At 56.5% G+C, this 13,379-nt stretch overlaps 1 protein-coding gene across 1 annotated transcript; it reads right to left on the bottom strand.

The window, feature by feature from the left end:
- Nucleotides 1–2,971: 2,971 nt before the first annotated feature.
- BEA4-6 (Beauvericin cluster-specific repressor BEA4) lies at nucleotides 2,972–5,594 on the bottom strand (the record flags this gene model as incomplete). Its single annotated transcript, XM_037320002.1, has 2 exons — nucleotides 2,972–4,623; nucleotides 4,682–5,594. 2 exons carry the CDS (start codon nucleotides 5,592–5,594, stop codon nucleotides 2,972–2,974), a joined length of 2,565 nt encoding a protein of 854 aa, XP_037181978.1.
- Between the last annotated feature and the right edge of the window lie 7,785 nt (nucleotides 5,595–13,379).

The following is a 13,379-nucleotide window of genomic DNA, read 5'->3' as shown; positions in this document are numbered from 1 at the left end:
GTAAAGTGGCATGCACGAGGCAGGACACTCACGACGTCGTTCCGTCCGCCTTACTCCGTCGTTCTCCGGGCCATCGCACAGACGAAGCAGCCACGGAAATGGGGGAGGGGGAGCAGAGGATGCTACGCTACCTACCAGAGGCACACACACACACACACACACACACACACACACCCTAGTCGACAACGGCGACAAGAACAGACACCGGCATGATTAGAGTAGTCCGCAGTAGGTACGGGACGAAGGGAAGGGGAGAGCCAGCCATGCCATATGCGCGTCTAGGTTATGAGTTCGCAGGCGGGAATGATGGATCTCGCCACCGCCTCGACTTCCCCTGCTCTGTCTTTGCCTGCCTGTCTGTCTGTCTGTCTGTCAGTGTCTCTTCTGTCAACCCATCCCCCTGTCCCCTGCTCTGTCCTCGCTTTAACCTCCCATCGGCATCCTCCACTCTTTAGCAAACCCCCTGCATCCCTACCGCAGCCGTACCCATCCCCTCTCCGTCCCATGTCCTGCCTGCCCTTCCTCTATCCTTTTTTATTTTCCCTTCTCACTCTTCCTCAATCATCCCCTTCTTGTTGTCCAAACTTCTGCCACCACAAAGAGCCCCTGCCAAACCCATGCTTCGCCAGATCGAAGACCACAAACGCCCGTTCAGTCCCGCGTCCGGCTCTCCAATCACATCTCCCCATCCCGCAACCACCCTGGCCTCTTGGCCCGAACGTTCCCTTATCACCCCCACATGGGAACTTTTTTGGCTCGAGTGGGCTCTTCAAGGCATCCCCTGTCCTGCCCTTCTTCCCCAGCCCATATGAGCCCCTGATCCCTGACCCTGCTCTGCTTTGTACCTCTGGTACTTGGTCCTGCTGTTGTGTTGTGTTGCTCGCCAGCCGGTCTGGATACCTTACCCCGTGCGCATCGATGCGTCAAACTCCTCGATCCGTCCATCCCCGGGCGCCCTGTGTCTTGCTGTTCACCACCCTCTCTCTCTGTCCCTTCTGCTCGACATCTTCAGACTTGCAGCGGTACTTCCGCCCTCCTGGCCCCTCTCCGAGATACGTCGTACCGGCGGATGTCTGTCTGCGCTGTCCCCCCGAAACCCAGTTCCAGTTCCAGACCCGGGACCCTTTCAACATCGATCAACACCGCGCCGCGCTCTTAGCGTTGCAAATCATATACAGAAAGAAACTCAAAAACGCTTAAAGGAAAATGCCCATCTCCTGCCTCGGTCTGTTGCAACCGAGCCCGGTGCAAGGATCACATAAGGCAAGGAACCGAGAGAGAGAAATAACAGGGTCCAGCCCGTTTTCGCATGAGAGCAGCAAGCAATCAGCCAGGCAAGCAGGCAAGCAGGCAAGCAATACGGGAAACCACCACTCTATTCATATCCCATTATCTCGCCGCGATATATCCAGCGTCTAGTACCCGTATATCCACATCGCATATCCGAAAGCTCGTGCCTCCGGATGGGAAAACCAAGTTTCCTACCGCGCACTATACATCACGTCACATCAAACACACTGCACTCCATCAATATTCTTTGGCGCTCTCCCCCTTCCTCGCCAAAAATAAGATATGTCTCCTCCCGGCGGCGCCGTACGTACAGGGCGTATGTAATCAACGAGATACAAAGATAGCTAGACCGTCCTAAGTAGACACCAGACCAGACCCCTGTCCGCAGACACATGGGCGATGGATCGCGCCCACATGCGCCTCCCGCTCCCACAAACGGCGCTTGGAGCGATTGCGACTGGACAAGACCGCCTGTGGAGTCGAGCCGGGGTGAGGGGCGGCGGCGGCGGCGCACTGCGAAGAGCGGGAGGCAAATCAGCCACCGAACCCTCTTTCCACCGTCTCTCCTCTGAGTGAGTGAGTGACTGACTGCTGACTTGTGGTGGTTGTGGTGGTTGTGGTGGTTGTGGTTGCTGGGCGGTGCACTTCACGCAACTCACCTGTGATTTCCCTCCTCCCCCTCCCCCTCCCTCTGCTTCACCCCTCACCCCTCACCCCTCACCTCACTCTCACCACACCCTTCACCTCCTCCCTACTCCTCTACTATGTATCCTCCACTCACACACCCCCAGGAAAAGCGAGCCTCGCAGCTTACTTAGCCTAGCTCAGACGCGATGAGACGCTGTACGAGAGAGAAAGGCCCAGAGTTCCGGCAAGTTGCGACTGACTATCCGCTTGCACTCCGCTGAGAGAGCGAGAAAGTGAGAGAGACCCTGAAAGGCCGATCCTGATCCGCTCTGCTTTCGCCGCTGCCCGCTGTTCGGTAGACGAAGCAACCGCCGCAACGCAGGTACCGTTCGTCACGACTCGGCAGAACACGAGCACGCCATCACAACTCTTGACTTTGATGTCCAAGCTTGATCGGACATTGTCCAGACGGAATTCAATTGTCCAGATGAAAAAGCTTTGCTCATTAATTTCTACTCGTTCTAGCCTGAACTCTCTCCTGAGCCTTGTCTCCCTGACGAAGAAGCCCGGGCCGAGGCTTCTTTTTCGCATCGTTAATGAACACTGAAAGTATGATATAAGCTTACACTAGCGGGTATTGTGTAATCAAGATCGCGTGTTGATCCAGGGTCGTGTGTAGTGTGCAGTGTGCGGCCTTTCATCGTGCTTTGTATTTTTGCGCTGAGGCTATCCTCCTCCTCCCTCAATCCCTCCAACCCAGAATTACGCCTGATCATAAATATGCATAATGTTTAGTAGTTACTATAGTACAGTTACAGGTTGATTTCCACCCAACCCCCCTTTCTCATCATGTCGTGACCAGCCCAGCTTGTCGCCGAGTAAACCAAGTGTGTAAAACCAAACATCGCGCGCTCTCCGGACCGCCTCAACCGCGCGCTTGACTCGCGTAACAACCCAGGAGTCCCAGTAAAAACGAAAGTACCCTTCCCCTGCTTTCCCTTTTTTTTCCCTTATTGCATGGCGTCCCCTTGTTCCCTACTCGCACAAGCCACGCTCAAAACATGATCCACTCCACTTCCACGCCGGGTCCCCCGATGCACCTCGTCCAGTTGAACGGACCTCGGCGCATCGCTTCGAGCTTGACCGCCGCGGGGCTGCGCGGCTCGTTCTTCTCCCACTCGCCGGCCCAGAGCTTCTCGAGCACGTCTAGCGCCGCGAGGTTGTTCATGTAGCCCGAGCGGGCCATGATGTCGCGGCACTTGCTCCGGACAATGTTCTGCTGCAGCTCGTTGACGCACTCGCTGCCCGCGACGAACAGGGGCCAGAGGAGGAACTTCTCGGCCTGGCTGCCGGCCTCGAGGCTCGTCGCGTAGTAGACCACCTGGGAAACGAGGTTCTGGAAGTTGCTGTGCGTCGACGGGACGTTGGGCGAGGCCAGACGCTCCGTGTAGAGCAGGGCGGCGTAGCGGAACGCCTCGGACAGATGGCCGAGGTCGCGAACCTGTGCAGAGGTTGCGGGGCCGGGGAGCGAAGCGTGAACGCGAGCCGAGTCAAACTCCCAGCTTTGGAGGGCAACGCGGGCCTCCTTCCATTCCCGCCAGAAGTTGTTGCGGTGGTCGTCGTAGTTGACGGGAGAGCAGATAAACTCATCATCATCCAGCGTTGAGCCGAAGCCATTGCCGTCGAAACGGTGGCTAGGCATGTTGTACATATCTCCCAGTTGATGGTGCTGGAGACTGTTGAGGCTGCCCTTGTAGGCGTGGCCCAGGGGCGAGCCAAGCGGCGACTGAGACCGCGATGGCACGTTGCGAGAGAGAGTGCTCTGAACCGCGCGGTGCTGGGAAAGCAGGTTAAGCCTGCCGAGCCTGCTGATGGTCTTGAAGAGCTCGCGGTCACAGCCGACCATGTTCTCAGCGCCAGGAGGAAGAAGCTGGGCGTCGGGCATGACCCCGTAGAAAGTAGTGTTGAGCTGAGCCTCGCGGTCGTTGATGCTCGCCGAGATGGCGTCAAAGTAGGTGAAGATAGCCTCCATCCACGCGGAGTCGCGGGAGGGAGCCAGGTTCTGCGAGCGCCTCATGGAGAGAATCTTCTTGACGCCGGCGAACTGGGTATGGAACTTGGCAATGCCAGACTCCACCATGCGGTAGTGGCAGAGCAGTAGGATAGTTGCCAAAACCGAGTCATGACTCGACTTGGCCGGGTCGTTCAGTTGCTGGTTGAGCAAGTGAACGGCCAGGTTCCGGTGCTGGTACTCTTCTGACAGAGACTGGTCATCAGGCTGAGAATCCGCCATTGAATCAGCAGCGGATTTCTCTGCCATGAGCTTCTCGGAAAGCTCCCGTGTGTCCTGACCGAGACTGAGCCTGCGCTTCATCCGCAAGTTGCATGCCGACAGGGCGCAGATGGCGTGTTGTAAGCTTTGGCTGTTCGAGGCGAGCTGCAGAATGTGCTCGCGGTAAGGGTTGCTGGGGCCGTCAATGAAGACCATTGACGGGCACATAATATTCTTGTAGTAGTCCATGAAGAATGGCATCTTGGAAATGAGATCCGAGTTGACGTGGACGGCTTGGGGCTCAAACATGGTAGGCCATTGAGCCGACGCCTGGTGGTCTGAATGCCGCGGCGACATCTCTTCGGGAGGAGGCGAGGTCCATACGTTGCTGTTCGAGTTGCAGCTTGTGCTGTACGCATCCATCTCGGGAACGCCTAAAGCCGTCACGTCAGCGAGCTTGATCCTATAGCAGAGCCGGACAGGCCGTCTCACTTAGAGTGTCACACTCCCGCATCAGTTTCTGACTCAACTGGCTCTCGAAGTTGTCCATGTGCGACGTGAGGCTCGAACTCGGTTCGGACGGTGCGTACACGAGGCTTGGGCAAGACGTGGGGGCTCGCTGATCAATGAGAATGGCGGAGATGGGGCTCTGCGGAACTGGAGAGCCATGCGTGCTGTAACCGTCGTACATGACAGTAGGGCTATGAAGAAAGGGAATGTCGTCTCTCGGATATGAGTGGCTGATGGGTGACATGTAGTCGGCGTCGCTCACGGACTCCAGTGAAGAAGACAGAGCGCTCGAGATGGGAATCGGGCCCAGATGAGCTCCCAGCTTGCGGTAGTTGGGTCCATCAGTTGGTATACTGCTGGAATATGAAAGGTTGCCCCAATGGCTTGCTGCAATAGACGAAGATTGCTCGGGATGTGACATGGAGAGGAAGTCGTAGCTGTGAGGGTAGGGGGTGGTTGGGGTGGTAACGATGTGCTCTGGTGAGAAGCCGCCGTTGTCGCGTGAATTCCTTCGAGACATGTTGTCAAAGTCGGCCCAGCCAGCGGAGGTGGCGGTTGAGTTAGCACGGGCGCGGACTGGGGACTTCTTTGCGACTCCGGCCACGGGTGGCGCTTTAGCGATGGGAAGAGACAAGCCGCGGAGCTTGCCTCTGCTGGCGACACCAACGCCCCATGTCAGTTGGGTCTTGTAGCCGGAGCACTCGTTGCCAATCTCGAGACATTGTGAGCAGTAGGGCCGTCTGCGATCACACTTTACGTTCCTCTTGGAGCATGTGAAGCAGTCGTCAGCGGCACCTCCGGCGGGAGCGCGTCTTCTCCTCTTGCGAACAGAGGCGACGGCAGCAGCAGCCTCCTTGGCTTGCGCCGTTGATTGTTGAGTTATGGGAGCGGTCATCTTGTCAGGTCTTGTAACGAGTGAACTGTCAAAGATGTTGGTGGCGCATATGCGAGGTCGAGTGCCGGTCAAGGTGGAAGTGGAAGCGGAAGCGGGCAGATCCGAACGTCCAAGACTCCGTGTGGTTTGCGTGAATAGGATGTAATGCGGAAAGATGAGTTCTACTTCAAGCACAAGCAGAAGGTAAAAGTAGGTAGACTGATGAAGTCGAGAGACACGGCGATACCTCGAGAAAGGTATGGCTTGGGGAAGAGGAGTGTATAAATGTATCGAGCTGTGTCGAGCGTGCTTGCTGGCAGCCACCGATTACATGGATGAGAGATTGGCTAGAGATATACAGGCGGCGAACATGGATCATAGACCTCACCAAGCAACTCGTCCGGGGGAGGGATGTAGGAATTGTACAAGCAGTATGAAAGTACATCATGTGCGTAGACGGGGGGCCAGGAGGCAACTTGAGAGCAGTGACGGGGGTGGGGGGAAGGTAGAAGGGGAGACCGGGGGCGGCGACGTCGACCGAAGGAGAGAAACCTACGTGAAGGCGAGCCGGGTTGGGTGGGTGTGTGAGAAGACGGGGTGTGTGTGCCTCGCCTCTGGGTTCCTGGCCGTTCTCTCGATCTTAGTGGACGGGGGAATAGAGAGCTCGAGAGACACAACTAAGAGTGGTAGGCAAGGCTAAGGATGAACAGAGAGTTGAGAGAGCGAGTGAGAAGAGAGAGTGGGAGGGTGAAGACGAGCAGATCAGCGGGTCCGTTGCCAGATGCCTGAGGGACAGGGATTCCCTGACAAGACGGAGTCCCCATCCCATTACAGGTACAAAGTCCAGGGTTCCAGGTACCTTGCTTTGCCTGGCTTGCCCGCGATTTTAGGTTGTTCTGGTCAAGATGTGGCCAGTCGATGCGACAGGGGCCCTGGTCATCGAGTCTTTGGAGGGGGTTGCATGCCTTTTCCATTTCCCTTACTCCAAGATTCAGTTGTGAGGTGCGCTACTGCTCGACGACGTTGGAGAAGAGGAGGGCAAATGCGGAGAAGTTGGCTAGAAGACGACGCCGGATCTAAGAGTATTAGCAAAGACGAGACTGCCTCTCAAGACGACCAGGCAATAGACTATGAGGAGCCTAGTCCTCGGCTCGATGCACGTCCGACTCAGTGCGGTCATACAATATCCGGTCTCCGCCGCTGGGAAATATAAAAAAAAAAAATCACGACTGATGACATGCGATGAACGGAGATTCAACCCGGTCGCCGCAACGGGATCCGTAGCACGGGAAGCCAGCGAGATAAGACGTGATAGAGGATTGCGGGGGGGAAGAGGAGACGAGACGGAGAATGATCAATGCACCCGCCAGTAGAGACGAGGATAAGACGTCCATTTGGCGGCGCTTGCGATCCCTGTCACGACGAACTCGTATTCACGGCACCTGAGAATGCTCCCAACCCGCTTTGCCAGCCCGGATATCTGACAGAATACCAAGCGAACAGACGAAAGGCTGGCAGTAGATCCGGTGGGACTACTGATCGCGGATCGTTGCGGATGTTTAAGATGTGACGATTCCGAGTAATCATCGTTGATGGTCTTCGAGTCTCAGCTAATAAACCGTGCTCGTGGCCAGTGTCGGTCGACGAAGAGGACTAGCCAGAAACCTCTCGAGACATGGACCCGATACTCAGGCCGGTTTCTGTGGGCAGTAGGAGAACACAGCGTTGCACATCCGTTGTCAGTCTCCGAGAGGGTTTCTGAACAGACTGAGCTCCAGGCCATGCTGGTTGCTGCTCCTTTAGCGTCTAGCCTCAACCTAGCTCAGGTCCTTTTGCAAACCCACCAAAAACCCACCCTCCTGCTCCTTGCCCACCCCTGCTAGCGATGCGATGCGATGCAATGCTGCTGCATCTGCCGCGCTACAGGGCATGGCAGGACAGGGTTGGGCATGTAGGGACAATGACAACGGCGGCGGCGGAGGAGGCGGCCAGGGCAACGATTGATTGGCAGCTGAGCAGCCAGCTTGCGTGCTTCTTCTGCATCGAGAATCTCAAGAGGCGCCTGTGAAGAACCCCAAGCCTGTGCAATTAACTTTGGGCTTGCTGCGGGCAAGGAACCAGGCGCCGCGAGCTAAAAAGACGCGGACAATTGTCGTCGACGGGGGTGAGGCTGGAACGGTACTTGAGCTGGGATGGGTGGATGAGGTAAAGCGAGGTGAGGTCTTCTTTGACCAGCGTTAGTTACAAACTAAAGGCGGGAGATGTTGATTGGACACAATGTTTGGACGAACTGGCGGCTGGCACAAGCCTTCGCCGTTGACCCAAGCCAGCCCAACCTGGCCAATGGCACATCTGAACCAGGACTGCCAGCGGAAGCCACATCTCGGTAACTGGGCAATCCCGTCTGGGTTTGATGTCGAACATGACAGGATGAACCAGTCAAAAGGCGAGTTGTCGCGTGGGGTTGAGAGCGTGTCCGAGATGACTCTCGAAAGGTTGCGGCGCCGGTGGGCAAAGAGAAAGGCCCACGAACAACGAGACGCAGCTGCGGTAAGGCGAGAAAAGGAGCGAAATGCATGTGACAGCTGGAGATATTGCTGGTTCTGGTGCTGGCAGAGAGATGTGAGCCAGAGACTGAACTGAAGTGAGCGGACGCTCTCTCCTCACACAAGGCGTGCTGAGTCCGAGGCGGACGAATACCGCCGAGTACTTTTCCGCTACTGTGTGAGGTACCGGGAGACTGCGGGGGATCCCGCGCCAGGACACTTGTATCTGACGGCGTCTGTGTTGTATCGCCATCTCCCTGTTTCCCTCGGCACCCTTTGCCTCGAACCGAGCTGACAGGGATGATGACGGGGTGGTTCATCGGCCGCCCTTCAGCCCACCCGCTGAGCGCAGGGCAGACGGAGGAGAAGAGTCGGTGGTCTGCGGCCCTGTGCCTTGTGGTGCTGCTGTGCAACGACAACGGTTGAACCCCCGCGCCCCGCGGCGGAGCAATTCTTGTCCTTGTCATTCCCGGCCTTTTTCCTGTTCCTGTTCGGCTTCCAAGTTAACTGGCACAGCGCTGGTGCCCATATGGCGCCAATGCTCAGTGCCACAGCCAGGAACCGCGGCAGACACAAGTCAGAGGGTGTCAACGTGCCATATTGGGCAAATTTGGTCCTTGTTCTGTCGTGGCAACTGGCTGAAAGATGGAGCTTGCAGTGGAGAGGGCAATACAGTTCGCGTGCGTTTAATATCCGTGGGATGGACATTCAGCGCAGAGAGAATGTGTATCCATTCTCGATATCAACAGTCGAGTGCTGGAGAAGCCCGTTATCTTTTTTGTCTGGGGACCCTGTCTTTCCTGCACCTGCTCCGAGCAAAAGGGCCTTGGGCTCTGGAGCCAGCTACGCTGCCAGCGCTGAAGCGGTCTAGCGGTGAAATTGGCCGCCGGTTTGACGGAAGCTGACGTGAAGAGACATTTGGTCGCGGTTTCGCTTTGCTCGAGGGTGCCCGGAGACAGGCAATGCTGGATATCATTTGCCGCATTTTCCTGTCGACATGAGAAATGGCCCAAGGTCAAGGTCGAGGTCCCGTCTGCCCAAAGTTGCCTGGAGACGCAGTCGCCGGTGATCATGGGAGACGTCGTCGTCTTGGGAGAGACAGGATGCCCTGCCCAGCGCCAAAGGCTTGTCTTGTTGTCTGTCGGCTCGGTCGCGTGTGGAATATGATTCAAGGTGCAGCAGCAGTGTAGTGGAGAGAAAGTCTTGGCCTGCGCCGGATGCTGGATGGATGTCGGAGAGGAAAAGAAACTGGCTGGCTGGACGGGTGCAAAAGTGCAGGTGTGGAGAGAATTGCAGACGAGTCCCGGCTGCGCTGGCGATTGCAAGTGCAGGTGCAGCAGGTGCAGCAGGTGCGGTGCAGGTGCAAGTGCCACCCGTGCAACGGCACTGGCACAGGCACTGGCACTGGAACTGACGCCAACACCTGGCAGCCACCTCCCGCCCGTCAGTGATGCTGGTCCCAGAGGAGGAGGAGGAGGAGGAGGAGGAGGAGGAGGGGCTGCGCCGGTACTCGAGGGGCTCCGAGCAGAAGCAGGAGCAAGGCAAGCTTCCCTGGATGCTTCAGCAAGCCAACCTAAGGTGAAGCAGGGGCTAAAGCGCAGTCAAAAGTGCCAAAGATGCCCTGTTCCCAATTGTCACGTCAGGTTTCATTCGCTATTCCCCATTCCTAGCGCAGGCAGCCTGCCATCCCGCTCCAAGCACCATCAACACCCATCGTCACATCACATCGGATCGTGTGTGTATGTGGCTACCTAGGTACCTACGGATAGGTCAAAGTAGTTTACACCTTCCACACATCGGCCAGTGCCTCTTCTCCTCGTCGCCCGTACAGGAAAGGCCAAATCAACGGGCATGATAAGGTAAGGTACGGCCATCCGTACCTTACGAGATGCTTTATCTGTTCACCTCGGCCAAGGATCCTCCACCGAGCATGCGACCCTCCAAACCTGATGGAAGCGCTGGAATACTACAGAAGAACACGAAGAGCCAGGCTACAGCGGCCTCTGGAGTCTTGGCTTGCTTGCCTGCCTGCCTGCTCCTACATGTAAGTTAAGTTACTAAGGTTCGTGTAGTGTGCGCCGAGGCGTTCCACTGCGCCTAGCAGCAGCAAGCAGAGCGTGCCATTGCAGCGCGTTGCAGGCCATTTGGCAGGGTGTTGCAACCTCTACAAAGTGGTACAGAGCGGGCGGCTTTCTGGTTGACCTTCGGTGCAGACTTCGACGCGCCTTCTGCCGTCGCCCAGAGCCTTTCTAAGGCCAATCGGCCACGACACGCCTCTCATCTCGTTGGACAGGAGTGACTTGCAGCGAGATAGTTGCAGCAATAGACCACCCCAAATACCTAGACACAAACTGCACTTGCACTGCACGAAGAAGTGCAAAGGAAGGAGGGAGGCATCACCCACACCTTGTGCCTTCTGCGTTCTGGCTCGGCTTCCATCCCTCCTTCCATCGTACCCTCCTTCTTTCTCTGCTCCGGCCAAGCCCAACCTCCAAGAAGGTGGCTTACATGGCCCGTACCTGCCTTCACTCTATCTACCTAGGTCACGTATCTAGGCAGCGGCTTCCTTCGGTCACATCAGGAAAGGGAAGGAAGGAGGAAGGAAGAAAGACCTTCTGGAATGTCTGACCTGCACCTCCTCGTTGTGATTTCCGTGCCTCCCGCTCCCGGATGTCTCTTTCCTACTCCCGTCCCTAACCCGAACAGACTTAGAAGCCAAGCCATCTTGGTCCTCGAGGAAGAAGGAACGCGATATGTCTTATCTTATCGCGCCTGCCACTTACCTACGTGCCCATTTCCCTTATTGGTTCCTCTACGACCTCACGCGCCTGTTGCCAAGCTCAACATCAGGCCGCTCTGCCGTTGGCATCGGATCGGTGACGCCCATGCGCTGGAACAATCGCCATCAGCATCCGTCGTCGGGCTGTTCCTGAGCTGAGACATGTTGCTCATGAACCTACGTCGCGAATCGGAGCAGCAACAGAGCCACGGGGTGCTCTGACCTCGTCGTTGGTTTCTCGGCATCTCGATAGTACCACCCAACCACCGCGACGGGGCAATCTATTTACCAGACGACATGATTTCCATCTCTTTTTCCATTCGACATCAACCCCGGCCATCTCCGTCACTTAATTACCAATGGGTGATTGTGCAGTCCTCAACAACCTACCAGACGCCGGGACTTGTCGTCGGAGCACTCGCGCACGCACTGCAAAAGGCAACACAACAACCCTGGTTTACTCTGACCTTAATCCCCAATATCCCCTGTTCCGTTTCGCCATTTTGGAAATTTCCATCTGCACCGCTGATGACATTGTATTGATTGAGGCACATCAGGAAAGGCGGCGGTGGCGGCACGGGCAGCAACATCCAGCCGCACCATATTATCACGGTTGTGTGGCCCCAACCAGACCATTAGTCCGTCCTGGTATTGCTCTGCCTTCCATCCCGCAACACCCGTCATCTGACACAATGTCTCGAGCCCTGCGAGGTCCTCCGCAGCCTAGCAGTCTTCGTCCACACTTGGCTAACTCTACGCCATCAGAAAGTACCGATGCGAAACGGACTAGGAGGTACACATACCGGACCTCTCACAGGAGACCAAGACACTAGCAAGACGATGCCGGTTGACGTTGCGCTCAACCAACAAAAGTCAACAGTTCGTGCTGGCACTTTGAGCCTGCACTGGCCCTGTCACATTAGCTCGCCTCGCCAATGCAATGTGCCAGTCCGTCGTCTGTCAAAATCCTACTTCATCAAACCAGCAACCTGGCCTTCAGAGATAAAGTGCTGTTGGTTTACATCAGCCTGGCTGTGACAAGGCACGGCAGAGCGACGGGATCGTCATCGTGGGGCTCGCCGGACGTTGCCCCAACTCTCCTCCCATTGTCGGCCGTCTCCTGCCATCACATGCTTTCCCCTTTTGGTGGCATCGGGTGCCCCCTTCTCCATTTCTGCTATTTTGATACCCTCAAATCTCTCCTCCGAGGCACTCCACGTCGGACCCGACCGACTGCATCTCAGGTTCCACGACCCCTTGCCGCCGACTTGATCAGCGATCTGGGCTTTCTGCACGGAACTGCCAGGTCCCCAGAACCTCCGGAGACCGCCCTGCAATGATAGGGCTTCGCCTGGCCAGGGGCTTGGAAACCTCTTTCTTCGGGGCCGGGAAAAACAGAAAATTCGGCGTCCGCGATGCTTTTTCACAAACACAGCCCTTGTCAGGAAAGCCTCAATTGCCTCTTTAAGCCAACCCACGGTTTCGACGGCCAAGGGTCTCGGACAATATCCACAACCGCGACCCTACCAAAGCTCACGGTTGAGCACGCGACTCATGACGATGCTGCTCGACCCTAGACAGCGAGCCTCGGCGTGCTCAGGTTGCCACGAAACATATTGTATCGACAGCCCAATCCTTCTAAATACAGCAGAAACCAATCTTCTCCTGAAGGCTGAGAACGGAGAACTAGCCCCTTACGATCTGACAATGCCGGCTTGTTCAACTACCGCAAGGCTGGGCGATTTTGGGAAGGACAAATCATCGGAAGACCCGACTCCAGCTGCAATGCGGAACATGCGCAGCTGCCGGATCTGCACAGAAGACATATCACCATCCCGAGAGCGACGAGAATCGACCAAAATGGCAGCTCTGAACCAAATATCGTCATAGTTGGGTTCGTGTCTTGATGAGCCCCGGTCCATACTGCGCTGCTGCGGTGAACCCCCAAGATAGCGACGTCGTCAAAGGACCAAATCACAAGCCGCTAGTAGCATACTTGTCGCAGGTTGTTGGGCACATCCAAGAGCAATACAACTCTTGCCTAGCGCGATGAGAGCAATTCGGGGCGCTAGAACGGCCGAGGAAGCATGCATGGAAGTCCTCAAAACGCCATTTCACGGCAAGGGGGGTCTAAGCCTCACTCGATGCAAAAAGTCCTCAACCGTTAGCGCGTTCACCGGCCCATCCCCGTTGACGAGTTAGAGTCGATTTTGCCGTGGCCAAGTGCCCGCCTCCCGCCATCCGTCAACCGTCACCTAACGCGCGAACTGCTCCGGCCAGAACAGCCAACCAGTCAAAGGAGGTCAAATGAGGTTGATGCGATGTTGTCATCTGCTCCCATCTACTCCGAGCCAGCAATCTCTCCACGACCTTTAATGGCTAGCACATCTGTTTGTCGCCCTAGACCTCAGAGGCGGCTATCCGCAGACCACAAACAGACGCCCCCAACACCCCCTTCCCACCACAAGACACAGCACCCCT

Source organism: Colletotrichum aenigma (genome assembly GCF_013390185.1).
Source record: "Colletotrichum aenigma strain Cg56 chromosome Unknown KSG_Cg56_contig03, whole genome shotgun sequence".
Lineage (NCBI taxonomy): Eukaryota > Fungi > Ascomycota > Sordariomycetes > Glomerellales > Glomerellaceae > Colletotrichum > Colletotrichum aenigma.
The sequence above is the reverse complement of the archived record's forward strand: the minus strand, read 5'-3'. Positions and strand labels throughout refer to the sequence as shown.